General features: G+C 43.3%; 3 protein-coding genes across 4 annotated transcripts in view; 1 reads left to right on the top strand and 2 right to left on the bottom strand.

Annotated features, from left to right (window-relative positions):
* Positions 1 to 1,161: 1,161 nt before the first annotated feature.
* On the bottom strand, positions 1,162 to 18,065 carry LOC119656059. Its single transcript, XM_038062336.1, has 4 exons — positions 17,909 to 18,065; positions 17,724 to 17,854; positions 2,030 to 2,142; positions 1,162 to 1,972 (listed from the first exon to the last, which is right to left on the bottom strand). Exons 1-4 carry the CDS (start codon positions 18,001 to 18,003, stop codon positions 1,358 to 1,360), a joined length of 954 nt encoding a protein of 317 aa, XP_037918264.1. The 5' UTR covers positions 18,004 to 18,065; the 3' UTR covers positions 1,162 to 1,357.
* A 2,527-nt stretch (positions 18,066 to 20,592) lies between these two features.
* On the bottom strand, positions 20,593 to 21,520 carry LOC119648193 (BLOC-1-related complex subunit 8 homolog). Of its 2 annotated transcripts, XM_038049796.1 has the most exons (4): positions 21,364 to 21,520; positions 21,127 to 21,304; positions 20,761 to 21,072; positions 20,601 to 20,707 (listed from the first exon to the last, which is right to left on the bottom strand). In XM_038049796.1, the coding sequence occupies exons 1-3, from the start codon at positions 21,401 to 21,403 to the stop codon at positions 20,769 to 20,771; spliced, it is 522 nt and encodes a 173-aa protein (XP_037905724.1). In that variant the 5' UTR covers positions 21,404 to 21,520; the 3' UTR covers positions 20,601 to 20,707; positions 20,761 to 20,768. The 2 variants fall into 2 exon arrangements, with proteins under 2 accessions (XP_037905716.1, XP_037905724.1); XM_038049788.1 differs by having other exon boundaries at positions 20,593 to 21,072.
* Positions 21,521 to 21,650: 130 nt separating this feature from the next.
* Positions 21,651 to 27,986, top strand: part of LOC119648185 (UDP-galactose transporter senju) — a 38,256-nt gene continuing 31,920 nt past the window's right edge. The window contains exons 1-2 of the mRNA XM_038049776.1: positions 21,651 to 22,198; positions 22,258 to 22,375. Coding sequence (XP_037905704.1) covers positions 22,114 to 22,198; positions 22,258 to 22,375 — 203 coding nt within the window. The 5' untranslated portion in view covers positions 21,651 to 22,113. The remainder of the gene's footprint in view (positions 22,199 to 22,257; positions 22,376 to 27,986) is intronic.

Below are 27,986 nucleotides of genomic sequence, written 5' to 3' on the forward strand. Positions count from 1 at the left end.
CGAGGTGTCCAATCCGCTTTCATCCAAATCGAACAGGCAGACAGAAGAAATAAATAGTGGCAACTTCAACAAGGCAATGATTGTCAATGTCCCGAAGATATACTCCTAGCTCTTACAAGAAAATTCCAAGCTTTTATTAACACTCGTGTTATGATGTGTCATTATTGTATTCCAATACAACTTCAAATGAAGAGCTACAAAGCCCTGCAGATTAGATACAGGTGGACTTGTTTATTAGAAGGCAGATGACATAGTGAATGGGTTAGATGTTAAGAAAAGGGAGCATTTCTCTTGGTGGTTATTTCATGCAATGGAACCGACTTCTCAGCAACATCGATTATCCTTTCCGAACTTAGCAGGTTTTATGACTTTCCGGACTATTGACGGCGACTCGGGCGATTTCATATCACTTAGTAAATAACTTGCACAGAATAAATGGTTTATGTTGAACTTGAGGTCCAAAACTCATTTCCTGTGAGCTTTTGTGAACGGAAAATAAATTGAAACGGTTTTATAGTTTTTTTAAGGCAAACCCCAGTTGATAAACTACAAATTTATACGAAAAGAAAGTGCCTTGCTAATTCATCTCAATGTCTGCAGACCATATACACACGTGATTCAACCACTCCTTGCATAAATGGTCTAATGACCAGTGTTGAAAATGTTTCCCAAACCAACAACATCTACGTGATGTTCTATTAAAGAAGAAAATAGAAAGACCGACATCTCCAATATTTTTGCACGAACAATACCAAGAACGCTGACTGATTGAATCATTTGATTCCTACGTTCCTTCGTGTGTTTGATGAATCTGTTCTTCGCATTCGTTAGCATGGGCGGAAGGTATCCTGAACACGTGGCTGATATGCGGAAGAATTGACTAACTATCCGTAAAACTAATTCTCTCATTAAGAACCTTTAAAAAAAAGTCCAAGGATATAAAGCTGTTTAAAAAAATCTTGAAACTCCCGGGAAGAGAAATTGGACGACGAAGTTAGCTAAGATGACTGAAAAGTACCAGGGCCGCTATTTTCAACTAGAGTTACATGAGAAAAAATATCGACGCTTTCATGAAATGGTGACTAGATTTCACACATAAGCTCCGATTTTACAATCAGATTAAATATCGAAAGGGAAGAATACAATCAGGAAAAAAAAACATTCCAGGAGAAGTGTACCTTCAAAGCGAATAAATATATTTTATAATTAACTTCAAATATAATAAATCAAGTAGCATTTTAAACCTAAAAACAATTGCAAATCCGTTAATCTCAAATTGAAACTATTATCACATGATGATGTCCTTCAAATACAAACACTCTCCTTGCGTATACATGCATATTGTCAAATGAGTTATTTATCTAACCTTTGAAATAGTATTCGTCCCATCCAAAATATAACTGAGCTCCTTGAGTATGGAATAATGTTCAGGTTTCAGTGACCTACACTCAAACAATCTCAAAACAGTTTTGTTCATTTCGACGGTATCGCGTTCCTGCCATGTGATAACCAAGTCTTTTAGCAAAGTCTCCACTGACGATGGTATTTTGAAGCGAAACGCAGACTTATCACTATTCGTACAATCGGGGACGTTTTCCACGGACGAGTATTTCTCCAATAACTTTATGTGCGATGGTGACTGACGACTCGGTGGCAAATTGAGCACAACCAGCAGAAGCACTCGACTGATTTCGGATTGAATCATGATGTCCTTGTATAAGTCTTCTTTCTTACGTTCGGTGATATTATCGAAAATGTCGGTGAGTTTCTCCAATGCCGAGACGTAGTCTTTATTCTCAATGGATATATTTGCCGCCTTATACAGGTCATAGCATCGATGACACGGTGACACAAAATTGCTGGTAGCCTCGAAGTTTGGGTTTATAGTTCGGATTTCTCGGATGACAGCTGCTTTCAGGACAGAGTCATCTTCTAATTTGGATAAAGCTTGAAAATATGATTTTAGAGCGCCCTTAAATGAGAATAAATTACACAAAATTGGGTTACGGAAGCGAAGAGAGAACCTCACCTCAATGTATTCCTTTTGGTTACTTTGGAGGTTGAGCTTTTCAACCTCTTGATTGGCTTGGGCAAACTCCCTGGCTGCTTTCAAAAGGAAATCGATTTCTGCCATTTTATTACCTGAAATTTAGTATAACAGATTATAATAATGTGCAAAAAGTGTATGTGTATTTACTTCAATTTATTCTTTCCGCCTTTTGTGGTATCATTAATTCATTTCATAAATTATAGCGCAAAGTCCTCGTTGTTAAAAGAGGAACATAAGAAAATGTTCACCAACGTTACCTGTTACAAAAAAACAACCCTCTAAATGATCTTTAATTATAAACCATTGATGCTCCTTCGCGGTTTGGATCAGGTAAAGTTTCACCTCGTAAGTACATTTGTGTAAGTGAAACTGTTTGTGCTCATCTTCGCTTTCAGTATTCGTAAGTACAGTCGCGATTGAAGTATCACCATTCTGGCACAGAAATCCACAGCACAGCGCCAGTTTGCGTTCAGGTATATCCTTCAGGAATCATCTTAGCCTTACTGGCCTAGATGAAGATACTGTGGAATATATATGTGTGTGTGTGTATGGTAGGGAAGAAGTTACAGCTTCTGAGCACTCAGGCCGTATTGGCCCATTGTACTCGTCACCCCGGTCTAACGGAATATTCCGGATTCGTTAACGTATCGCAGGATTTCCGTTAGTGGATGTGATGCTACCCGTCGCAATTGGAGAACATCAGCACCAAAAATCTGATGCCTGATGCGTCCAAATGCTCTGTGGATTCCGCTTCTTCATTACAGGAGGGACACGTATCATCTTCAGTAATTCTTATTCTGAACATATGCCCAGCTATTGAATTATGACCTGTCAGAATGCCCACAATACACCTGCAAGTCCTCCTGCTTTTCGACAGGATAAACTTTGCGGTACGTATGTTCGGTTCTGGCAGGAAAAATTTGGTGTGTCGAGCAGCATTTAGGCTCTGCCATCTGTCATTATGGCAAGCTTGTTCTTAGTTTTTGAAAACAGACTTAGCCAACGCTACTGATACTCCAATTGCTGACTCCGGTCCCGGCATAGCGGAGATTGACCCCTCTTTCGCTAAAGCGTCCGAGATTTCATTTCCCTCTACGCCACAGTGACCAGGTACCCAAAGTAGTTCCACCGTATTGAATACAGACATAGAGTTCAAACGGTTTCTGCATTCTTGAACGATTTTTGAGGTGATCAAAGGACTGCTCAATGCCCTCAATGCAGCTTGGCTTTCACTGCAGATTGCGATGCGCCTGCCCTTCAACCGCTCCTCAATCACCCAGTTTGCCGCCCTTAGGATCGCATAAATTTCGGCTTGAAAACCCGTTGCATATTGTCCCAGAGGAAAAGCCCACTTCTTGTTTATATTCGAAAGGTAGACTTCGGCTCCAGAACCCTCTTCCGTTTTTGAGCCATCGGTGTAGAAGACTTCCGTATATCCCGCCACGCATTCGTGTGGGTCTTCCCAGTCCTTTCTACGTGTCGGGGTAACTTCATATCTTCTACCAAACAGATGTATGGAGACACGAGAATAAGAAGGCATTGTAAGAACTGGATTCAGTCCTCCCAGTAACTCTTCCAATGCTCTGTGCCCCCATATCCGTTGTTTCCCCATAGATCTAATCGAATTAGCTTATGAGCTGCTCTCATTGCAGTGCTTTGAATAAATATATCCAGGGGCTGCAAATTGAATAGTGCATTCAGAGCCGCGCCGGATGTCGTGCTTATGGCACCAGTGATACCCAGACACACAGTTCTTTGCAGTGCGGCTAATTTGCAGTGAAAACCTTTTTGTCTGACCTTAACCCACCACACTACGGATGCATATACGAACATCAGCCTAATGATGGCAACGTATATCCACATTACCACATGAGGCCTGAGTCCCCATGTCGAGGCAAAGGTTCGTCTGCACAGTCCATAAGCTTTGAGAGCTCGTTTCATCTTTACCTCTACACGTTTGTTCCAAAGAAGTTTTCTATCTAGAGTGACTCTCAGATATTTCACTTCTTCGGAGAGTTGAAGGGTAGTACCCCTCATCTCAGGGAGGCAAAATCCAACCAGTTTTCTCCTTTTTGTGAATAAAACCATTGTGGTTTTATTTGGACTAATTGACAGACCATGTCTGAGGCACCAGCTGTCTATCAAATCAACGGCACGTTGTATATTCCTACACACCGTTCCAAGATCACGATCAACAGCAAGCAGAGCCACGTCATCAGCATAAGCTTGAGCGTGTATTTGCAAATTTTACAAATCGTATAGTAGTGAGCCGATCAGCATACTCCACAGAAGTGGCGAAAGCACACCTCCTTGGGGGCAGCCCTTCGTTGCTTCTGCAGTCAGGTAGCGATCGACAACCACCTCAGCGCACAGCAATCTCTGCGTTAGCATAGCATGGACCCACTTAATTAAAGCATCATTAACACCATGCGCTCTGGTGGCATCACAGAGTTTTTGAAAAGACGCACAGCCAAAAGGCCCTTCAATGTCCACGAAACCCCCATCGCGTACTCACCATTCAAAGTTGCATCTTTATGATCAAAGAATGAATAGCAGACTCATAGGACTTTCCACGTTGGTAAGCATGTTGGTTTTCACTATGTGGGTGTGACCTAAGTGCGTTTCCACGAATGTGACGCTTCACCAGTCTCTCCAAACCTTTCAGCAAGAATGAAGTCAAGCTGATCTGTCTGAAGTTCTTTGGATTAGAATAGTCATCTTTCCCAGGTTTCGGTATGAAGACTACCTTACCTGTTAACCTGTTGCCAAGAGGAAGGCACGTAGCCCAGAGCAAGACATCCTCGAAAAATATTTCTTAGAGGTCGCTCTAAATGCTCCTTACCCTCTTTTAGCATTGCCGGATAGATGCCATCCAACGCTGCCGCGGCTGGCGGTTTGAATTGAACCACCGGCTCGAGCGGACATTCCTAAAAAAAGGATATTTTTTTCTTCAATATTTGAATATTTTTTTCGATTGGTCTAAATTATAACATTAGATTACAACTCAGGAAGCGTTCAGTCACTACAAAGTTAATTTGCTAGTCCCACAGAAAGAGAATTAGAATTTCTTCTCTTTCAACTTAACTTTGGTATCCTCGATTCCCTCCCTCAAGTTTTGTTTGAATGTCCGAAAGAATGACCTAAATGTTTCTGGGGACATTTCGTGTTTGTTTTCCTGGGCAGTAGATTTGGTTCTGTATATCGCCGCCACAATCTGCTGGGCTGACCGTTGTTCAGGATTGCACTTTTGTCGTTTTGTTCAGGTGGAAATTGTTCCATAATATAAAATGAATGGCGGTCGATTTAGAAGGTATTTGGCAAAAAAAAGGGATAGACTTCGCAACCTATTTAAAGTCGTCAGGAAAAATTTCCACCTATAAAAACGACACTTGTTCCATTGTTTTCGAGAACATTGCCGACCATCCCATTCGCGCACCCCTCCGAGAATACCACAACATCACTACTGAAAGTAATTTCTCCCAGTCGGTCAAGCACGATGTGCAGCACCACATCAACTCTACCGGCTCCCCGATCTTCTCAAAGGTACGTCCTCTCATGAAACAGGGTATTTGCAGACCTTCCAATAGCTGTTGGCCATCTCCACTCCATTCGGTCCCTAAGGCAAACGGCGAATGCGGAGATTATAGGCGGCTGAATGCTCAGAAATTAACAAGGACGTCAACTCTTGGGCCAAACAGTGCATTGCGTGCCAAAAGTGTAAAATAAACAAGCACGTAAAAAAGGAAGTAGGCGTATTCACACAGCCGACCAAGCGTTTCCACACCATCCGCCATGACATCATTGGGCCTTTGCGAGACTCGTATGGATACAAGTATTCCCTCACAATCATCCGGTTCACCGGTTTACGCGGTGGCTTGCAACAATACTTCTGACTGACATTATGGCGCAATCATGTGCCGGGGCCCTCTGTCGAGAATGGATCCCACGCTTTGGTGTACCAATAATAATCATTACGGACCAGGGAATGCAGTTTCAGTCTACTCTTTTTTTCGGAATTAGGCAAGCTTCTTGGTTTCAAACGTAACAGGACTACTGCATACCATCTGCAGTCCAATGGGACGCTGGAACGTTGGCACAAGGACCGGTATCCCGTCTAGGCCTGTCTTAATAAGGAACTCCAGACATCCCGGTTTTGCACTAAGGTCCACCAATTCGATATCCCTAAAAACTGTCTGTCGTCCTGGCCTACGCTATCGCTCCATCTCAGGCAGAGTCTGTCTCGTCTTCTTTTTCTACCATAGATATAGACTTAAAGACTTTTCGGGCTGGATGATCCTCATTGTCAACGGTCTCAAAGTAGGAGAATACAACTTTGAGACCGTTGACAATTTCTCCTATCTAGGGTCGAAAATCACAACCGATAACAGCTACAACGATGAAATCCGCGCACGGTTGTTGGCAGCCAACAGAGCCTATTTCAGCTTACAAAAACTGTTTCGCTCGAAACGTGGCTGCCAACAAACGTGGCAAGATTTCATCGTCGTAGATGTTATCGGTTGTGATTTTCCACCCTAGATAAGAGAAATTATCAACAGTCTCAAAAGTGTAGCCTCCTATTTTTATTCTTCTCGTTTGTCCAGTACGATTTGATGTTGTTGGTTGGTTGGTTTATGGTGCTGACGTTGCAATCATATATTTTGTCTTGCCTTCATTGATGTGCAGCCCAAGATCTGGCGCCGCCTGCTCGATCTGAATGAAGGCAGTTTGTGCGTCTCGGGTCGTTCTTCTCATGATGTCAATATCGTCAGCATAGCCCATTAGTTGGGTGCAATTAAAGAGGATCATGCCTCTCGCATTTATCTCAGCATCACGAATCCCTTTTTCCAGGGCCATGTTAACGAGGATACATGATAGGGCACCCCTTGGTCTTAGACCGTTGCTGATGTCGAGTGGGCCTCCTGCTTTTATCTGGCATCGCACATTGGTCAGGGTGAGCCTAGTCAGATTTATCAATTTCGTTGGGATACCTAATTATCTCATGACCGTGTCGATGAAAAGATAGTGTAACTGATGTCCAACAGTTTTTCCATCGCTTGCCGCAGAGAGAAAATAGCGGAGAATATCTTCTAGATGGTACTCAGCGACGTGATACCTCTATAATCACTGCACTGCGTAATATCTTCCTATTTATGTATGGGACAGATAATGCCTCGTTTCCAGACGTCAAGCATTGATTCGCTTGAACATAAGTTGATGAACTGTTTGGTGTAATTGGTGACCCTTCGCCCATATTTAACCAATTTGGCTGTAATTCCATCGGCTCCTGGCAACTTATGATTTTTAAGCCAATGAATTGCATGGACTGTTTCTTCTTCTTCTCTTGGTGGTGGCAGTATTTGTCCGTCGTCTTCAGTTGGCGGGATCTCCAACTCACCGATGTTCTAGTTGTTCAGCAGTTCATCAATCAGATTTCCCTGTTTGTCTCTGCAGCATGAGCATCGAGGTGTGTAAGGCTTTCATCCTGCTGACTTGCTGGTAAAACTTCCGTGCCTGGTGCGGTTGCCTCTTAGACTTTTCGAGTTCACAGACCTGTTGATTCTCCCAGGCTTCCTTTTTCCGTATGTGAAGTCGCTTTTCCGCTCAACGGAGTTTGTGATAAGACACTAAAGGCCGCCTTAATGTTCGCGACGATCCGTCGTGGTCGCAGACTTTGCCTTTAGTCCTCCTCGGATTCCGCACAGCTCACCGAGAGGGGTTCGCAGCCAGCCCCGCGGAGATGGTGTACGGAGAGAATCTGCGAATCCCCGCCGACTCAACCTTCACGACATACGACGTTGGAGGTGGACACCCCCAGGCTAGACATGCTCACAGGTTCTCATTAAGGTAGACGCTCCTCGTGTTCTTTTCTCTTTATCTTTCGAAAAAAAAATAAGGACCATTGGGTTGAATTTCAGGTCTGACAAGGTTGTTTTTTGGCGTCGTTACTATTCCTGCTTGTTATCGGTGACGTTCCCCATGCTGCCCTGCCTGAATGATTTCAATGAACTATAGCATCTTTTCTCAAACAGCTTGACTACGCTGATGACATCTGTTTGCTCACCGAACCATGGATTGGCTTTGGGGGAGGCAAGTAGAGTCGGGGTCGAAGTCCGTCCGGGTTGCATCTTGTCACCGATACTATTTCTTCTTGTTATCGATAACGTTCTTCATGCCTTGTCCAGATATTGGACTATGGAATGGACTTTGATATCTTTTTTCAAATACCTCGGCTACGTTGATAAAATCTGTTTGCTCTCAACGGGTCATGAATCTTGGTCAAATGCTTTGGATTGGAAAAGAAAAGCAAGCAGAGTTGGACTGATGATAAACACCAACAAAACCAAGATTCGTAGTCTAACGGGTCATCGCTCTCTCTCTCTATCTGCATTAATGGGCAGAGCATCGAAGACGCCGATCAATTCTTATATCTAGGAAACGTGATTTCTTCGACTTTCCTCCGAACTGGATACCGTCCAATGCATTAACAGTGCGAAATCCGATTTTGCTGCCCAGTTTAAAATCTAGAAATGCCGTTATATCAACACCAAGATCAAGTTGAGACTGTTCTGTGCTAGTATTCTTTCTGAGTTACTATATGTAAGTAGCAACGAAAGTAAACCCCATTGTAACTCAAAAGCTGCAAGCCTTCGTAAACACTTGCATGCGACATATCACCCTGGCCTGATACTATTTCAAACAAAAAACTTAATCGGCGCAAATGCCTGCTACACGTGGGAGATGTGATCGAAATGCGAAAATGGCAGTGGATAGGTTACACATTAAGAAGGAGCGACAATTGTATTGCTGATTAGTCCATGCAGTGGAAACCACACTCCCAAGATGGCCGACGAGTTGGTCGCCTCAAGAGCACTTAGCGCAGAACAGTAGAAAAAGGATGTGGGGGTCTCGGGGAATCCTAAGGGGAGTTGAAGCGCATTTCAGGGAACCGGGAAAGATGGAGTATATGTGCTGTTGACGCGCTATAGCCCACAAGGTGTGAGTCCCAACTATGTATTGTATATAGATCCGTCAGCAAAGTGTTTTCCCATGAAGTCATTAGCCCGGTCTTACTCTATGAAGCTGAAGCCCGGCATTAAAGACCAAGGAAATGTACTTTCTAGGTAATTAGAGACATCAGAATGACATTGGATGGCGCAGTGGTAATCATAGCCGGTGGATATCTTGGTTGAAGCGATATTAAGAATCTATATTAGGAAATCAAAAACCCAAGACCCACCGAAAATGATCAAAAACAAGGAAAGGGCCACATCAATGGTCAAATGGCAGACCCGATGATAATGAAAGGCTGATGGGTATGATGGTATGATTGTATTACATCACCAGCTGCACCAAGAAATTTCAGTATACCTTCAACTGGCAGTTACTCATAAAAATGTAAGTGTCAAAGTTAACTTCGCGCGTGAAATGTCAAGGAGGACGGTGATATATTTTAGCCGTTCCGAAAGGAGATATTCAGAAAAAAAGGATTGATATCGCCCGACGAAATCCGGTTTCCTTGCGGTCGAGTTGATATTGTTATGAAGATCATTTCAAGGTGGGTTAACATTTAATAAACAATCGTAATTAATAATATATGACTGAATTTTAGAACTAGAACTATCATTCATTTTTCATGTTTCTGTTGAAAGAAGATTTTGAGAATTGTATGCAGTTCTCATTAGATCCCACTTCCAAAACCTCAGAACTGCTCATCCTGAAAAAAAATTGACCAGTGGCTGCCAAATTGCAAACGAAACAGAAGATAAATAAGCCTAATTCAAATTAAGTCACAAGAGAAGCGATTCCGCAGGATATTCAATCGGTTCAAGGTTCGAATCCTGCTTAGCGCAGATCCAATTTTTAGGGTCTGTGGATCTTCCAGAAACGTAAGTTATTACCGCCCAAGTAAAAATGCGAGTGAAGTTTCTTATGCACCTAAACCTTGTCCTTACGAAATTAACTGCACTAACACAATTATGTATGGAACAATATGGTGAAGATTTGCATCCCATACTTGCAAAAGGAGGCTGTAATTTTTTTTTCAACAAATATAATCATATGGGGTATCAAATGAAAGGCCTCGGTTAATTCTTTCCAAAGCTTGCCTTAGTTTTTGTATTTGCTGGAAAGGCGGGAAGTGCGGGGTTGAAAGCGATCATTTTTTATGGACCCATTCTCAGAAACTCTGTCCGGATGGCTCAAGTGGTTAGAGCGCTGGGCTGTCATAGCGGAAGGTCGCGGTTCAAATCTCGCTGGGGGCAGAGGAATTTGTTATCGTGACTGGATGTCGGACACCAGTCGACTCAGCTGTGAATGAGTACCTGAGTCAAATCAGGGTAATAATCTCGGGCGAGCGCAATGCTGACCACATTGCCTCCCACAGTGTACTGTGGTGTACCGTTTCGGTCTTGAATGAAGTGCTCTAACACACTTCAAGGCCCTGATCCAATATGGATTGTTGCGCCAACGATTATTATTATTATTATTATTCTCAGAAACTACCTAACCAAAAAATCTGAAAAAATCAAATCACACCGATATGTGTTCAAATAAAGTCAATAATAGTAAATTACTATAATTTTGAGTAATAAGCAGGAAAACCCTCTCTAAGTTCATCCTAGAATCACGGAATTTTGCAGGTAAGCTACAGCATGGAGCATGATCCTACCAAATTTGGTGAAAATCGCACTATTTCTAACAAAGTTATAATAGGTCAAAGTTGTCGCTTCTTTGCAAATTTAAGACTTTGAATGTCAATATCACTTGAAAGTGGATATTTTCACATAATATATGCATATATTCCGTGCTACATACTAATGGGACAAATGCACACCCAAATCTCTTTATAAAAGAAATACAGAAAACCTTTCATACCTGAAGCGTCTAGCTTGTGGTTTCCTGACTTGTTTCTATAAAGCGCTCGGGGCATGCAAGGGCCCGCCACTCGGAACGGCCATCCTCATCTCCGACAAATTCCTAGTGACGCAAATCTACCCACCTCCCAATACCTTCAAATCTATCGAAACTACCCTAATCTCCTTCGAATCCCAATCAACCTTTTTCTTCGTGGCCTCTGTTTACTGCCACAACCAATCCCTCGACACTCACGACTTCCTTTGCATCCTGCGCTTCTCAACACCGTCCTCCCGGTAAACATTAGTCCCTGATTATCAGTGGAGACTTCAATGCCAGATACCCGTCCTGGTTCGATGCACGATCGAACCAGAACGGTGACCACCTTTTCCTCACAACTTCAAATCCCATAATCAACCTAGCCCATTTCAGCCAGGCCCTTCCAACCTACAACAGATCGCACTACTATTCCTACCTAGACCACTTCCTGATTAGCAGTAACCTGACTGTTATTCCCAACCCAAACACCTTCCCCTTCTTCGAAACGGTCCCCAGCATCAGCGATCGTGATGCCATAATCCGCCGCATCAAACTCCCGGGCAGAGTCGTTCGGTTCACCCCAACTTCAGTTCCCGACTTCCAGCGCGCAACACATCAACTTGGCTCTCAAAACCAAACTTCAACCTCTCCTACTCCCATTCAACTGTACAGATCGCAACGATTCCGTTGACCTAACAGTCCGTCAATACACCGAAGCAATCGTCAAGTATGCGACGAACTGATCCCATCCCGTCCCTTGAACTAACGCAACCTAATCACCCTGCCCCCTCCACTTCCGTGAACCAAGTTTCGGCAACGAGGTAAACGAAAAGATCTCCCAACTCCTTGCCCACTCTTCCTACCTCATTTCCCAACCCACAAAAAATTCCCTCACCCACGCCCTCGCTGACCTAAGTCAGCGAGAAAATATCCTCCCCATTCACTTTGTCAGCCCAGACTCCGCCAGGGCGGCCATTGCCGCTTCCAAAAACCAAAAATCAGTTAGATTTGACAAAATCCCCTCCATCTTCCTCATGAAATGCGCCTCTAGCATTGCTCCTATTATGTCCTCCATCATCAATCATTGCCTTATCAACGCCCACTTTCCAGCAGATTCGAAGAGTGCTCGAATTGTTCCTATCCCAAAAAAGAACCAAAATCCTCTAAATCCCGATAGCTGCATGCCTATCTCAATTCTCTCATTCTCTGCCAGGATATTCGAGCGGATCATCAAAGTCATTATCGACGAGCACTGTGACTCCAACTATTCACTCCCACAATTCCAATTCGCCAACCGACCCAAAAATTCGGTTGAGCATGCACTCCTCGTGCTCAAATCGGACGTCCTCCTCGGCCTCAACCGGAACGAACCGACCATAGCCTGTCTCCTCGACACAAAGAAAGCTTTCGACCCTGCATGGCAATACGGACTCGCATACAAGCTTTCTGAAGTCCTCTAGTTCCATCCGCACCTCTGCAAGCTAATTCTCTCGTCCCCATATTCTGATCCGGCTGGCATCCCTCAGGGATCAGTCCTCTCCGCTACCCTCTTCTCCCTGTTCACCGCAGACCTACCCAAACCAACTCCACACCCAAATCCAATCCGAATCCTCCAATACGTGGATGACCTCATCCTCTAGACCTCCACCAGAAATATCCCAGCCGGTGAAGTCCTCCTGAATTCCTATTTGGACGAGCTCTACCGGTATTTCACTCGCTGAAAACTATCCCTAAACCCGCAAAAGTGCGAGACCATCGTATTCTGCGGTAACGCTAAGATGACACCAAAAATGAGGGGCGACATATCAATCCTATCCCTGAAGATCCACAATGGCACAATCCCAACCGTAAAGGAAGTCATCTACCTTGGGGTGACAATGAATTCCCGTCTATCCCACCTACCAAATATCACAAAGGCACTAAGCCGTGCAACTGGTGCCTTCAAATCCCTCTACCCAATCCTAAAATACAGCAGCTCAACACCTCAGAAAGTCAATCTGTTTTGCTACAAGCAGCTTATCCGTCCCCTCCTCATTTTCGGCTTCATCTTCTGGTCCGACAAAGAGCGCCTCAAAGAGCGCAGAATCCTACGCCACTGTTCCGACATCTACAAGAACGAAGACCGCTCCAAATACATCTCCAACCAGGTCCTCTGCGACTCCTGTCAAACGCCCCGCATTGACGCCATTCTAGCCCGTCATGCCATCAAATTTCTCGACAAATGCCTATCCCATCCAAATTCACTTATCTCCCAGGTCATGCAGATCGAGATCATCGAAGAGAATTTTCTATGAACTCATCTGTTCCCTCAAATACTCCTATCTCTCCAGTCCCGAAACCTCCTTTTCGACCCCGACGGTAGAGTAATCTTCTACAATGGCATCTACACCTCATCCCAGTTTTCAAAACCCACCCATCCTCCTCGCCACTCCTAGCTTCCTTTCCCAAACTTCTCCCCATCCCAGCCCACATCCTAGCTCCTTCCCCCGCCCGCCCGTTTTAGTATAAAAATCAACGAGTGGAGGTTTTTTTCGACTTTTCCTTCAGAATACTTTCTCAATTTCTTTAATTCTTCTTTAGTGATAAGTTAGTTTACCTTAGATTAAGCTATGTTGTTAAATTAGTACATAAGTTAGGTTAATTTAGCTTTGTAGTTATATAGGCTTAAAAAACATTTTGTTTTCAAAAATATTGTTTTCACCGACCGTCACTCGAGAGTATCAAGCGTCCTTCAAACTTGTATCGAAGGAGTTTAGTTGTATTATGTCTCATACAAAGTGTTGAAGAGATACGTTGATTATTATTATGCCAGTGGAACTCATCATTTCAGTATGACCAACGAGTGGTTCGTTCTAGAACTATGTGGCGGAGAAGAATCGAAGAAAGTAGTCCTTCTGGCAAATCCTGGATGGAGAATATTGGGAAAAGCGATATTTGTCGTGTTATTGGTTACAACCATATAGGATTCACAGAATTAATGCAAGTGCAATGTTTTCAGTATAATCATATAATTTCCTTGCCTCATTGCATTTATGCACGGTCAAAATTCGCTGTACTGTCCAAAAGTACGAATGGTGGAGTAACAAAGGATAATAACATGAAGGAGCACTAGGTTGTCAGCTGTCCTCATTAAGCCGAGGAAAGTCTTCGTCGTCGTCGTCAGCGAAATTTGGAATAAGATCAAACCCGAGGACAGTGGAACGGAAGTGTCTTCCATACGGAAGAAAATGGCTAAATCTGTTGTTGCGGATATTGAGGGATTATCTCAGAGATCGCTTCATGTTCTATGAAACCTCGAGGGCTAGAACAGGACATGAAGATGAGCGGACAAAACTCCTGCTGGAGTTTCGACAGTAAGTTGCCTAATGGCAAAGGTTGGAGGTCCTATCTCTAGTAGGAAAAAACTTGACATGAATGAGAATCAGCCCGTTGTCCTCTACCGCGCGGAGGTAGGATGACGCTCTTAGTAAATCGGTGTATCGCAAGCGCCTTGCACAGGTAGAGAGACATAGTACTTCACGGATGGCCGGTGATGATAGTCTCCGATATATCTCAGATTCGGCTATAACAGTGATGGCGGAAATAATCCAGTCGCCCTCCTTACTAAGTAACGGAAGACCACCGGAAGACCAAGCGCAAGGAAAGTGGATGCTCGTGAAGAGCAGCAGCATATACTGAATGAGTGGCAACTCCGTTTAAACTAAAAACATTTTATTTTTATTTACATCAATATTTACAACTGTTTCTTTGAAATCCCAAATATCATTATTAACTTTCTAACTTCAATTATTTTTTTCAGCCAATCAAGGCCTACTACGCCACAGAGAAGCCCGGTGGTGGCAACCGTCTGCTGCGCCACATCTCTCCGCCCCCAGACGAAACCTAGGGGTTTTAGCGACCGAACTCGGAACTGCGTTCCCCATCATTCGGCGAAGCGAACGCGACGTTGATTTGGGGCGCAAACGGACTTCAGCCTGGATAAAGAGACAGCTTTTTTATGTACCCCGATCTCGAGCTAGAAGAAACGCTCTCCCCGCTCGAGAACACGGTACGGGCCTTCGTATGGAAGCTGCAGCGGCTTCCGGACAGCATCCGTCCTGAATGCGGCGAAGATTGCCTTTCAACAGGCGGAGCAATCCTGAATCTGTGAGACCCGATCTCTTGTCGAAGACCAGATCACTTGGGAGCCTTGGGTTTTCCCCGTATACTAGCTTCGCGGGGCTGGCAGCAAATTCCTCGCGGAGGGTTGTTCGGAGGCCAAGAAGGACGAGAGGCAAGACCTGAGTCCAGGAACGATCGTTGCGAGCCCTAATGGCGGCTTTCAGCGTCTGGTGCCAACACTGGTGACCTTACACTTTTGGCATGCGATGCCCTCTCTGGCCCAGGAGTTGATGTCCTTATTCATGGAGGGCCAGAAGTATTTCTCGGTGACTAACATGGATGCGCTACGTCGTGAACCGCGTACAACACTTTCTTGCGAAATGTGGCCGGAATGTAGGCCGGGGTCCCTTTTCCGAGTATTCGCAGCAGAGAGAGAGGTTTGAGCCGAAGATGGGCAACTCCCGAAATTTGGGGTTGGATTTGAGGCTCTGAAGTAGTGCGTCATCATCCCGCGCCTTGGCAATAGCCGAGAAATCGAGTGAAGCGGGGATGTTAACCTCGGAGACACGTGACAAAGCGTCAGCAACTATGTTGTCCTCGTGTTGTTGTCACGTGCTGTATGTCCGACGTGAACTGGCATATAAAGCTCAAGTATCGAAGCTGACGAGGGGGTGTTTTGTCGGGCTTTTGTTTGAAAGCATATGTGAGAGGCTTATGGTTTGTAAACACTGTGAACGGCCTGAGTTTTAGGGAAAAGCGGAGGTACTTAATGCTCAAATACGCGGCGAGCAGTTCTCGATCGTAGGTGCTGTAGTTCCGCTGAGCGGAGTTTAACTGTCAGGAGAAAAAGCTCAACGGCTGACAGATTTGATTCACCTTTTGGTGAAGAGCAGCACCTACTGCGATGTCAGAGGTATTAACAAAAACGACTGGGGGTGCATTTTGTAGAGAAAAAAGGTTTTGGGGCCAGACAAGTATGCGTTCAAAACGGACTGTTGTTGGACGACCTTGGGCAGGAAACGACGATAGAAGTTTAGCATGCCAAAGAACTTCCGCAAATCCTTCACAGTTTTCGGTCCCGTTAAACTTGTGATTACTTGCACCTTGTCTGGGTCGGGTTGTATTCCGTCAGGGGAAATGAAGTGGCCTGTGTCTGGAGAAACTTGTATTTCAACGTTTGGGTCTAGAACGGGCTCAAGGAGACGTTGAAAAATGCACTCGAGATGGGCTAAGTGCTCAGACTCTGAGGAAGAAGCGACCAAAATATCATCCAAATATACGAAACAGAAGTCGAGGTTTCGCAGGACCGAGTGAATGAACCTTTGAAAGGTTTGCGCCACAATTCTTTTGGCAAAACGAATCAAGAGGCAAATTAACTGCCCGGCTCATCACAAGTTTAGTTCCGTAGCTGAATCGAAGGCATGGTAAGGTGGAACATTTCTTTACCAAACTTCTAAGCAGGCGTGAATTGTTTCAATGTTACCTTCTCAAAATTGTGAAGGCACAATCCCCTGACTGTGTATTCTGAAATGGGGTTGTGCCCGCAGACCGCACATTTTTTTCTTGCGATTGGATGCGTCAACAATTTTATGCTGGCATAGGGGAGATCGCTTATTTATTTCAATTTGGGATGGCTCGCGGCGCCTATGTGATTTCTCTCGATGACGCAGGCTGTGCCTATAACACCATCATCATCAACGGCGCAACAACCGGTATCCGATCTAGGCCTGCCTGAATAAGGAACTCCAGACATCCTGGTTTTGCGCCGAGGTCCACCAATTCGCCTATAACGCCTATGTCAATAATTTTGATTTTGGTTGATTTGACTACTGTTGAATTATGTGTCCGTATCCGTTTGTGAGCATGGTTTGTATTTCGGCTTGGGTGGTATCACACTAATTTGATACCTACTCAGGTGGAAGGTGATGTTGTTTGCTCTCTTTTTATTATTTTCATTTGGGACGCTGCAGCATATTCAAGCATGGGTCTGATTAAATTCCTGTTGAAGTGAGTGAGCTGGTTGAAGTTGTTGGCTTACAATTCTCTTGTCTTACTTGACGAAATAATGCGAAAATTTGCGGCAAATTGGAAGACTGCTGGTGAGTCACCCGCAATATACATATAAGTAATATAGATTGAACAAAAAAACAACATCTGAGCTGGTTTAGATCAACATTTTGGTAGTTATTTTGGTGATCTTGCGAATAATACAGTCGCCCTCCTTACTAAGTAACGGAAGACTAAAAATAAGCGCAAGGCGAATGGTTGCTCGCGAAAGGCGACAGCAGGAAAACGAATCAAAAGACAGACTAACTGCTTCAAAAGGAATACCCTAATTTGCCCATCTAAGGCGGGAGAGGTAGTTCAAGTGATGTTTCAAACGGTTCCTGACTAGTGCCTTGTTCATAGGAAGAATTTAGTTAGAATTCTGGCGTGTTAATGTTGCGTGAATCCAGTACATTCACCTGGTCTATCCAGACAACCACGCATGCTTGCTCCAAGAATTTGCTTTCGAACCTGAACAAGTTTACGATTTATTCCTTTTCTCATTGACGTTGAAGAGGCAATTGTTTCCAGCCGTAGCAAAGCTGCGGTCGTTACTTCAGATAAAGTTAGTTAGTCCATCCCCGCAACAAATCCTAGTTTGCAGAAAACTTCTTACACATCACTTGCAACTCACCTAAAGAGTTCTCACACTTTGCTGCTCCTAAGAAGCACATCGCAGCGTATTGAAAAATTCCTGCTTCGTGGAAGGTTACTCCGAGACGTTGAAACTCACTTGAGACCTCCTCGACATTTGGTGCGAAACGCCTTCAAGTAGAGGAAAATGAAGACACGCTCCATGAGTAAAACATTGAAACTTACTTGAAGACGACACGTTCAAATTTTTTTAATTTGTTCGAGGTACTCAAATATTGTTGTATCAAAACATTCGGGAAATTGTCTTTTGAAAACATCATTGTTTAGGAAATGGAACAACACAGTCGACTGGTCGAGAAATGTTAGAATTGACAGCTGCATTCATTTATACCAAATGCCAGTTGTCATTTCTCAACAGTCTAAGTCAAAGTAGTGAAGGCACTAGATTAAAATGTTATAATTATGAACCAAGGGGAGAGGTTTTTGTCAGAAGTTAATTACGCATAAAGGACTGTCGTCGACTCCCTTTGGACTTGCTGTTTTGTCGAAGTCCCAACCATAATTCTAATAGGGATAAGCACCGATATGTATCCCTTTAATGCCCCATCGTCTAATAGGGTTTTGATATATTTGCCCATAATCAACATAAGCCATTAAAATTTCCCCGCTAGTATTTTCATTAAGTATGAAATTTCCATGGCAACAGATTCCCACGGAATCCCCATGGCAACAGGAAATTCAAACCTGACTCCAAAGAAACTAGATTCCGTCGGACGATGGCGATCCGCTTCTTTCGAAAATCTCCTTTCGGAACAGCTAAAAGAGCTTTCTGCGGAGTTATTTGTGCAGCAAGGCACGAAACAATATTTCATCGTCCTCCTTAGCATTTAACTGACACTTTTATATTTTTATGAGTAACTGCCAGTTGCCGGGCTACTGGAGTTCTTGACTCGTGACGCCATACAACCTGTCCGCTTGAATTTAGTTGAAATTTAAAATGCTGATAATTTTACAAACACAGTTTTTTTTTCAAAAACGGTCTTTTAGAGTTTGCACCATAGAAGTGATTTCCGTCATTAGTGAAAATAAGGCAGGGAGTCTATTGGCCACAATTTTATCGCGGCGTGGCTTTTCACCCATACGACCATTAAGGTCGCCTGCAATGATGATATAGGAATTAGCAGAGTTCGCTTTATTTGATGATGACGTCATACTCGCTTTAGAGCCCAATAAATTTACGTGGTTTGCAAAATGTTGACCCTCTACAACTTTGTTAATAGCTAGATAGCTGGATAGCTCTACTTATAGGATGAGCTTGAGAAGGGTTTCCGGGTAAATTTCAGTTTCGAAAAGTAGTAAACGAGCCCTTTTGTTTGATACCCCACATGATCGTATTATGTGAAAAAAAATGTACACCCTCCGTTCGCATGTACAGGGAGCTCCCCAGGAAACTCAACGCACTGACTATTAGTGCAATCATTAAAGGTTTCAACCTCCGAATTCTTTCGGAAAAGAAGCACCCGATTTAATCTTCTTTTTCTTCAGCCTTTGTTCCGTTCACAAGCGGGGTCGGTTCGTCGTGCTCGGTTTCGCCATTTGGGTCTATTAAATGTCTGATCTGAATGCAATCGCAAGGCTTTTAAATCCCCATCCAGCGTATCCAAGCACCATTGTTTTGGCAGGGCTTTTGGTCGTTTAACATCGATTTCGATGTTCAGACCAATCTTGGCTAGTGAATTCTCGTTAGCGCAAATTACATGACCATACTGTGGGGGCACAAGTTATTAGCAAGGGTTCATCCGAGCTCCTCACGGGAATGATGCAATTCACCACGGTGTGAAACTCACCCGCCTGAGTGGTTCGCCTACCAGTAGGTAGCGAGGAGCAATCGAGTAGTAGAGAAAAGTCTGTAATAAGCGATGGGTGAAAAAGAAGTTTTTCTCGTTTGCATGAAAAATTCAAAAATAATATTGTTTTACAATTGATTTCTTATAATTGATAACGTTCTTAAATTGAGTTGTCATAAGTCATTAACATTTATAATGGTGTTTTCCTTTATACGTAAAAAATGATTTAATTTTACTGGAGGAAATAGCCGCAATTTAATTGTGAACCCTACAATACCATCGAAGACGCCTCTCTCGCAATTTTTCCACGGTCGGTGTAACCCCATATCGGTTGCGGATATCCTCATTTCGGATGTCATAAAAACGTGTCACGCCACTAGTTCAACGTTCTTCGTTTCCTTTGCCGCAAGACGCCGTTCATTGTCTTTTATAGTGGGCCAACACTCAGAAACATAGAGAACGACAGGATGGACGAAATTGCGGTAAATAGATTTGCGACGCTCGTTAATACGTCGATCACACAGAACACCAGTTATGGAACGCCACTTTATCTCTGTTTTGATGCTTTAATGACTAGATTAATATGTAAAAAAAAAAATTCACAGACCACACATTCTGACTAAATTTCATGACAATAGGTTCTGTCGTTTCCCAGTAAATCTGGTGTGATCGACGGATATTGAATCGTAAGGTTCTGTTTCACCCGAAACCTTAAGAATAACAAAAGACTTGCGCGTTTCAGCGGTTACCTCGTGATCTCGTTACCCCTCGTTCAAGTACCGACCGTCGTGGATGCTTCTTTTCGTCTTTGTGTTGTCCCGTTGTTGTAGGTTTATCACTTGCACAGTATTAAGTATCAAGTCCTGAAACGGAAGCACAGCCTCATTGATAGTAAATTAGGGGAAACGAAATAACAAGAACAACGACACTGTGTGTAGGAGTGGACAGACTTCACCAGGCTTTTCGAGAATTTCTAAAGAGAGATGAGGCACATACTTAAGGACCACCACCTGTGACTACAGAAACAGTCAGATATTTCTGCTCTTTAGAAAAATTATACCATTATTAACATAGTTTCATTCAAAATCTTTGAATGAATTTTATTTATCTCATTTTAGACATTACAAGCGAGTTTAATCAACCTTTCCTTCCTAGCTGGAAGTTGGGAATTGTATTTCTACGAAAACATGATATAATACTAGAATATGCTTAATGAATGGCGAAGCTTACACTAATTTCTAATGGAGTGTCGTGTGAGATCTCTGGAGTTCACCCGTGCCACCACTCGCCCTGGCCGAGCCGCCCATCATATGCTCCACGCGACTCGTCGTCTCCCGGACAACGCCTGAGATGTCAGGCATTTCAGGTAAATCAAGCGTTATGTGGGCAGACAGTCTCTTGTACACTGAATTCTGATTGGTGTCCCTTTTCACCCTGCGCGACTCCTCATATTTGAGCTGCTGCTTCAGGAATATCGCGTTTTTTAACAATTCTTGGATGTTCTTGAACGTCTCGTCTGACTTTTCTATCGACTTGACCGCGCTGGAAGTGAATGAAGTAAAAAGTTGATGCTGTCGACTGCATGGGCGCCCTTACCTCACGGCGTACTCCATGTCGTAGCAATGTCCCTTTAGGTCGTTTTGTAGCTGGATAACTTCTGCCCGTTTGTCCACTATTGGCGGCAGGACCTTCCGAACGTGCTCCTGAATCCGATACAACGCCATCGACGGCTCATTGGCAACGATGTGCATGTTTTCCGAAATCTTCTCGGTGGCTGCGGAGAGAGTCAGGTTTTAAGATATGTTCCGTGTGTTTTGTTTGTTTTATATTTACTTTTCCGAACTTTCAAGTAGAGCTCGGGATGTTCACCCATTGTTTTTGTTCACGTTTTGACATTTGCTGGTTGTCAAGTTGAAGTGTGTCCGGGGGCAGGGAAAGGGGGCTGCACGCGAGTAGACAGTTTATTGGAACGTGACGTTTAAGTGGTTGTGACCAACGGCACTGTAGGGAAGTTAGCAGGAGTGGGACAATGAAAGTTGCAGGCTGCATGCCCTTTTCTGAATAAAGTCACATTTGTTTTCTGTACGAAAAATCAATTTATCTGCTATACGACACTCTGGCAACAGATGTATTCCCTCGCATTGCATTTTAATTAATCCTCGGCCCATCGTCCCTCCATCGCAACTCTGCATCCATAGCAGTTTCAATCAACCGCCTCCACAGCTGCGACACCGCCTGATATCCAGAAACATTTTCAGATTATGCCTGCGGTCAGCTGTGATCCAAACAGCTGATATGGCTGCGATGCCATGACAAACGGTGTCGATTGTCAAACGGGTCGAAGCAAAACAATCGCTCGGGCGGCGGGTTATATCGAGGAGAGTGCTCGGTGGGTGCACGCAGAAATTCGCGCCGCGTAGAACGTGGTAATGACCAGCGGACAAGTGCCGAGCAGGTGAAGTTTACGTAAACAAATTATTCAGTGGAATATCGTTGATGCAGCGGAAAAGTGTGTCGCGGGTCGCGCAGTTGCAAGTCAAATCTACTTCGGAAGTGAGAGCCGCCCTTTAGCAGCAGCGAACCATGGGGATCTACTGGTCCGAGTTGTTCCCGAGCCGGCTGAGTGTGCTGATCTTCATAGGATACATGTCCTTGTTCGTCAGCCAAGGTAAGCGTCCTCCTCCATTTTACCCGCTTTTTATGACTAAACGACCTCTTCCCTTGCAGGCATCTTGGTCACGGCGTCTCAGGAATCGAACAACAAGTACAGCTACAACACGGTCACGGTGGTTCTCCTCACGGAGGTGTTGAAACTGATAGTGTCCTCGTGCCTGTACTGTCGAGAGTAAGTATTGCTGTCACATAAAGTTCCATTTGAAATGAATGACGGGCGTCCAAAACTTGTTGTAAATTCCTAGCCGGAGAGCTAGACATTTCCACGTAGTTTGAACTGTGAGAATTCTTTACAAAGTTGGGTTAGCGCTTATGCTAGATAAGAAGTAATCAGCATTCCATGCATTCGTTGCGACGATAAAATGTAGCATAATAACAACACAATCAACGATAGCTGATTTCTGAACCCAAGCAAAGGGAGTTAATGAGACGCTATTCTAGCTCACTGTGTTCACTATACCTAAACGTTTCTCGTTTTCATTATGTAAATGTGATACATTTCACAGCAGCAAATAGGATTTCTTATGAACGCCGGGTTATTAAGCTCGCCAGTACTATAGGGTTAAAAAACGAAAGGGAAAGATTTTCGTGTTAAATGCTTTCCTAGAATACAGAGGCACTTCGGCTGGTTTCTCAAATTGTGCTGTAAATTTACTCTACACCTGGTAACAGCAAAATTGTTTATCTATGCACCGCAATTACGGATTGCGGTGTTTTTATTGTGCGATTGATTGCAATCTTTTTGATACTTGTTTTCTAGCTTAATTGACTGTCTTGCTTCAACGCTTCAAGGCTTGAGCCACACATAAAGCCAGGGCGTTAGAGATATTTGTGTTAGTATCTAATTGCACGCGCTTTTTGAGAATTATTCGGATAGTCAGTGTTGGTTGTTTTGGGTCATCATTATGCACTAGTGGGATCCATGGCGGCTCAACGTCCCAAGCATCAATGCGAAATAGGAGAGTCTTCAGTGTCTCAAGTTACCCCTCTGGAAGGGGGGATTAAAATAGCTAAGCGATTTCAAGGGGAATGCAACAAGAAATGGTCTAGGTGAACTTCACTTTTCGAGTCCATAAAAATCTGAATATCGATGTTAAGAACGTAGGCTTTTTATGATTTTGTATCCTCGAATCAAACAATTTTATATGGGACCACATCCTCTGAAAAAGTGGCGATGAAGTAGTAATCAAACAGGTCGTGCAAAGCTGCTCAACAGAAATATTATATAGTTTTCATAAACCTAAGAGAGGGGCTGACATCACTACCTCACCGCTTATCATCTCTTTGCATGTTGCGTTCGCAACTTCTCGCAAAGTTGGAGAGCTGCGACTCCCAAGTTCAAAATCGACCGCTTGCGTGATCCTCTGACAGTCGACGGTTGGAGACCTTCTTGCTGATGAGACGGCAGTTTCATTGAATGAATATCGATAAGCACTGTCAGCTAACAGAGGCCCTGGAGATGAAGCATCAACAAATTGTCTCCACAACCACCTGAAGAACGTTATCATTGATACGGCCACAGACATGTGATGAATTCCGCCGAGTGGAGAAGCGACTTCGCAGACGGAAACAGGAAGCCTAGGAGAACCAACAAGTCTGTGAACTCGAGAAGTGTAGGGAGCAACAACTCAACAGGACGAAACCTTACACACCTAGATGTTCATCCTGTCGAGACAAATACAGAAATTTGATTTCCATATTGGAGCGATGGGTTGAGTACTTTAATTAACTGTTTAACAACCAAAGTATCGGTGAGTTGGAGGTCCCGCCCACTGAAAACGACATGCAAATGCTGGTACTACCAAACATAGAAGAAACAGTCTGCGCAATCTATGCTCGCAGCATCTTTGGTTCATACCAAAGAGGCTTCACTACAGACAAATCAGATCAGATCAGATTTTCATTCTTATCTCTTTCAAGCAATGGAAAAACTCTTGGAATATGGCCATCAGTTGCACCATGTTTTCATCGACTTCAAGGCCGATAGTATAGCCAGGGTAAAGCTGTACGCAGCCATGAGAGAATTCGATATCCCGACGAAATTGATAAGGCTGGCTAGGCTGACCCTGACCAATGTGTGAGGCCAAATAAAAGGAGTAGGATCACTCTCGAGACCATTTAACATCAAAAACGGTATAAGACAAAGTGATGCGCTTTTATGCGTCCTCTTTAACTTGGCCCTATCCGTGATGCTGATATTAATGCGAGAGGTGAGGAAGCGGGCATCAAAAAGTCAAAGTTTTTTCTTTAGACAATCGCTTTCCCCAGGTAACGCTGGGAGGATTTTTCGAATTTTTATTTTTTCACGTTTTGGGGACACTTTGAAGTGAGGAACGCGATTTTTGGGGAAAAAAATCGGCAAACTTATTGCAAAATAAAAAATATTAATAAATTTAAAAAAAACTCCCCAACGTTATCTCGCAAATTATGTACAGAAATAGTGTTCAAAATTGCAAACGGATCGGTGCAGTAATTTCGGAGTTATGAATGGCACCGGCTTTGAAAAGGTGAGTTCTGAGACTTGGGACGCTTCAAAGTTTTGAACACTAAATAAAACTTTCAGAAGCGAGTTTTGTCGGCTTAGCTCACACTGAATCATCGATAGGTCCATAACGGATGTTGCCGCCATTTATGATATTTAAAGCACAGTTTTGCTCCTGTCTACAACGAATCCTGCCTTCTTTAGTCTGTTTCTCAGTAGGGGCTCCGCTCAGCTTATCGGGCCCATTCATGGGTACTTGACCCACTGCTGATTTGCATGCCTTACATAATGAAAAAGAGGAACAAACCTTCATTGAAGACACAGGCTGACACATAAGCTGCAATCACAACGACGACAGAGGTTCCATTCAAGTGCTTTGGTGAGGTTTTTCAAATAATAATCTCTCCATTAGGGCATCTTTGCTCAGATCTTCATAGATACTTGACCGAGGAAGAGCACTGTATGTGTGTTTGCACGAATCCAATGCGTTAGCAGCTGCAGTTTTTTGCTATTCGAACCAGGAGTCCGCGCTGAGTCATGTATGAGAATATAGTAAACAATTTTGATTGCCTAAACCGCTGTATCTTTTTTAGTTTTGCCTCGATTCTTCTTAATTTTTTCAAAATATTATTGAAATGTTCTCCATACAAAATAAGTTTAAAAATATTACCCCCACAAACGTTATCAACCGATCTCCGCGCAAAATCGGGATGTTTTGAGTTCCTCACTAAGGCAGGCCTAGATCGGACGCCGCTTGTTACGCCGTTGATGATGTTTCGCTGCCACCAAAAAGACCTTTTTATTGAGTGCTACGCAGATAGCCGGTCGGATCAATGAATTTAAGGGTTTGAAGACTATTGATAACTGCCAGTGATGACGGGTGTGATGCGCACGAACCGAATCGATACCGTGCGAAATCCTGGGAAGCGCCGTATGCTCTATTGCGCTGGTCAGATGAGTTTAATTCGGCGACTGAAGGCGCTGTTTACGCGGACGATCTCCTTATTCTTGTTGAGGAAAACAGCCAACTTGACCTGAATGCATGCGCATTGCAAACGTATGGTCTCTTAAATTCGATGTCGCGGTCTGAATGGAAAAAAACTGTTGCGATGCCACTGAAAAGCAACATACGTCGTCCGTCTCTACTAAAGTAGAAAATGGTGAATTCGAAATACCGGCGGAAAGTAACATACTTGGGAGTCACAATCGCGAAACGCATGCGTTTATGCCCGCATCTGACCGAGCTCATGACACGTTTAACCAAATTGGTATGCATGTTGCTGCTGGATCCATACATGTGGGACTTTTCCTTGCATATTCTACGTACGGGTCCATTCTGTTGTATGTTGTGATGACGGTGAAGAGCAGGAGACTCCTTTACGCTTGTCAGCGAGTAACGTCGTTAGCGTGTCTTCCTGTATATGGCACGGTATCGACCGACGCTACGCAGGTTTTATTGGGCGTTTTCTTTTGACCCAGAGGTAGTCCGGGGTGCTACGACCCATGAATCAAAGACCAGATTGCAACACTTCGGTCGTCGTTCTGTGCATGACATCATAAAAAAACCTTAAATTAGCCGTTGAATGTCAAATCTAAGTTTATAGTAAATGCGGGGGTATTTAAACTAATTAATTGAACTTTACGAGATAACACAGTTAATAAACAAGATACGAAGTGAAAAAGCATTTATCTCGGTGTCTAATGTTTACTATTAATTTCTCTCATTTTTAAGGCTTTGTGTAAAACAAAACCTTATTCAAATCGGTTTACTGTCAGTCTGTCTGTCACACGAATTTTTCTCGGAGACGGTTATAGCAATTGATATCAAATTTGGTGGAAAGGTGGGAACTGTGAACGCTCACGCATACAGTGAGTTGCATACTTTTACGTCGAATTTAAAGGGGTCGAATTTGCATGCAAAAGGGAGGTGTACATTTTTTTTACTAAATATAATCACGTGGGGTATCAAATGAAAGTCCTCGATTAGTACTTTCCGAAGCTGATCTTACTTTTAGTATTTGTTACAAAGGTGTGGAGTGCGGAGGGTCGAAAGTGATCATTTATTTAACGGGACCGTTCTCAGAAACTACCCAACCGAAAAATCTGAAAAAATCAAGAGGCTGCCACTATATGGTGCTAGGCTCCGAAATATCCTCCATATCGATATCTGTTCAAATAAAGGCTATAATATAGGGCATGATCCTACCAAGTTTGGTGGAAATCGCACTGTTACTAGCAAAGTTATAATATATCAAAATTGCCACTTCTTTGCAAATTCAAGACTTTGAATATCAATATCACCCATATATTACGTGTTACGTACTAATGGGACAAATGCACACTCAAATTTCTTTATAAAAGAGATATACAAAAACTTTTATTCCTACATTCTAGACTTAAAAAAATATTTTTTTTTAATTCTAATGCTGCAATCGATGTCCTGACTCAAATCTAGAAGTTGATGCAAATAGGGAATTGTTAGGATTAACCTTTTTAAAAATTACCTCTAACTTTTGGATGGTTTCTATGAAAGCCTTAGTGGGCTTAGATAATCCTCCCTCGGAAAGATGGTTCACCCATGTTAGCCCGGTTGTTGCAGTTTTGACCGCTGAAATTTCCGAATGTAAGGTCTTCATTTTATGGCAAATGAAGCTCGCTAAGTTTTCGACTCCATCGTAATCAAACTCGCTGAAATCATCCCGTTGAATTTCTGAGCGGAGGACATTACCTGAAATATATATATTTCTTACGTGGGTATAAACAATGTTGACATATTGCAAGATATTGAATGGTTTAAAAAATATCCGCGATAAAAAGCGAATGTCGAAAAATGGAAGCTTGAGGCTTCAGGTAAGTAAGGTTTTGTGTATTGCTTGTGCAAGTGCAAATGCACTCAAATCATTTGTACGTAGCTCGTACTCTTTATGCATTTAGCATGTCAGACTACTTACGTCGGTAAGATATTGTCATTCAGTGTTATTAAATTTATTTGAGTAGGTGCCGGTATGGAGGATATTTTGAGGCCTGGACACCCTCGTGATTTTTTTCATATTTGGTTGGGGGTAGTTTCTGAAAATCAGTCGGTGAAAGAAATGATTTCGACTCCGTACTCCCTCCGTACGCCTTTACAATTAATGGGAAAATTGAGACTGGAGAGTACTAACAGAGATCTTTTATTTGGTAGCCCACATGGTTATATTCTGTTAAACAAATTTAAATCCCCCTTTTGCATGGGGATCTAAGGTGTTCGCAGGCTCCTGCGAATCTGAGAGCATTCTCCAGAGACAGAGAGTGTGCAGAC

This window comes from Hermetia illucens, chromosome 1, assembly GCF_905115235.1.
Source record: "Hermetia illucens chromosome 1, iHerIll2.2.curated.20191125, whole genome shotgun sequence".
NCBI lineage: Eukaryota > Metazoa > Arthropoda > Insecta > Diptera > Stratiomyidae > Hermetia > Hermetia illucens.

Coding starts and splice junctions, on each gene's coding strand:
- LOC119656059 (XM_038062336.1), bottom strand. CDS start 18,003: ATGATGTTTTCAAAAGACAATTTCCCGAATGTTTTGATACAACAATAT. Junction 17,855..17,908: donor TTTGAACGTGTCGTCTTCAA/GTAAGTTTCAAT, acceptor CTCTACTTGAAG/GCGTTTCGCACCAAATGTCG. Junction 1,973..2,029: donor ACCAAAAGGAATACATTGAG/GTGAGGTTCTCT, acceptor TTCTCATTTAAG/GGCGCTCTAAAATCATATTT.
- LOC119648193 (XM_038049788.1), bottom strand. CDS start 21,403: ATGGGTGAACATCCCGAGCTCTACTTGAAAGTTCGGAAAA. Junction 21,305..21,363: donor CTACTTGAAAGTTCGGAAAA/GTAAATATAAAA, acceptor CTCTCTCCGCAG/CCACCGAGAAGATTTCGGAA. Junction 21,073..21,126: donor GACATGGAGTACGCCGTGAG/GTAAGGGCGCCC, acceptor ATTCACTTCCAG/CGCGGTCAAGTCGATAGAAA.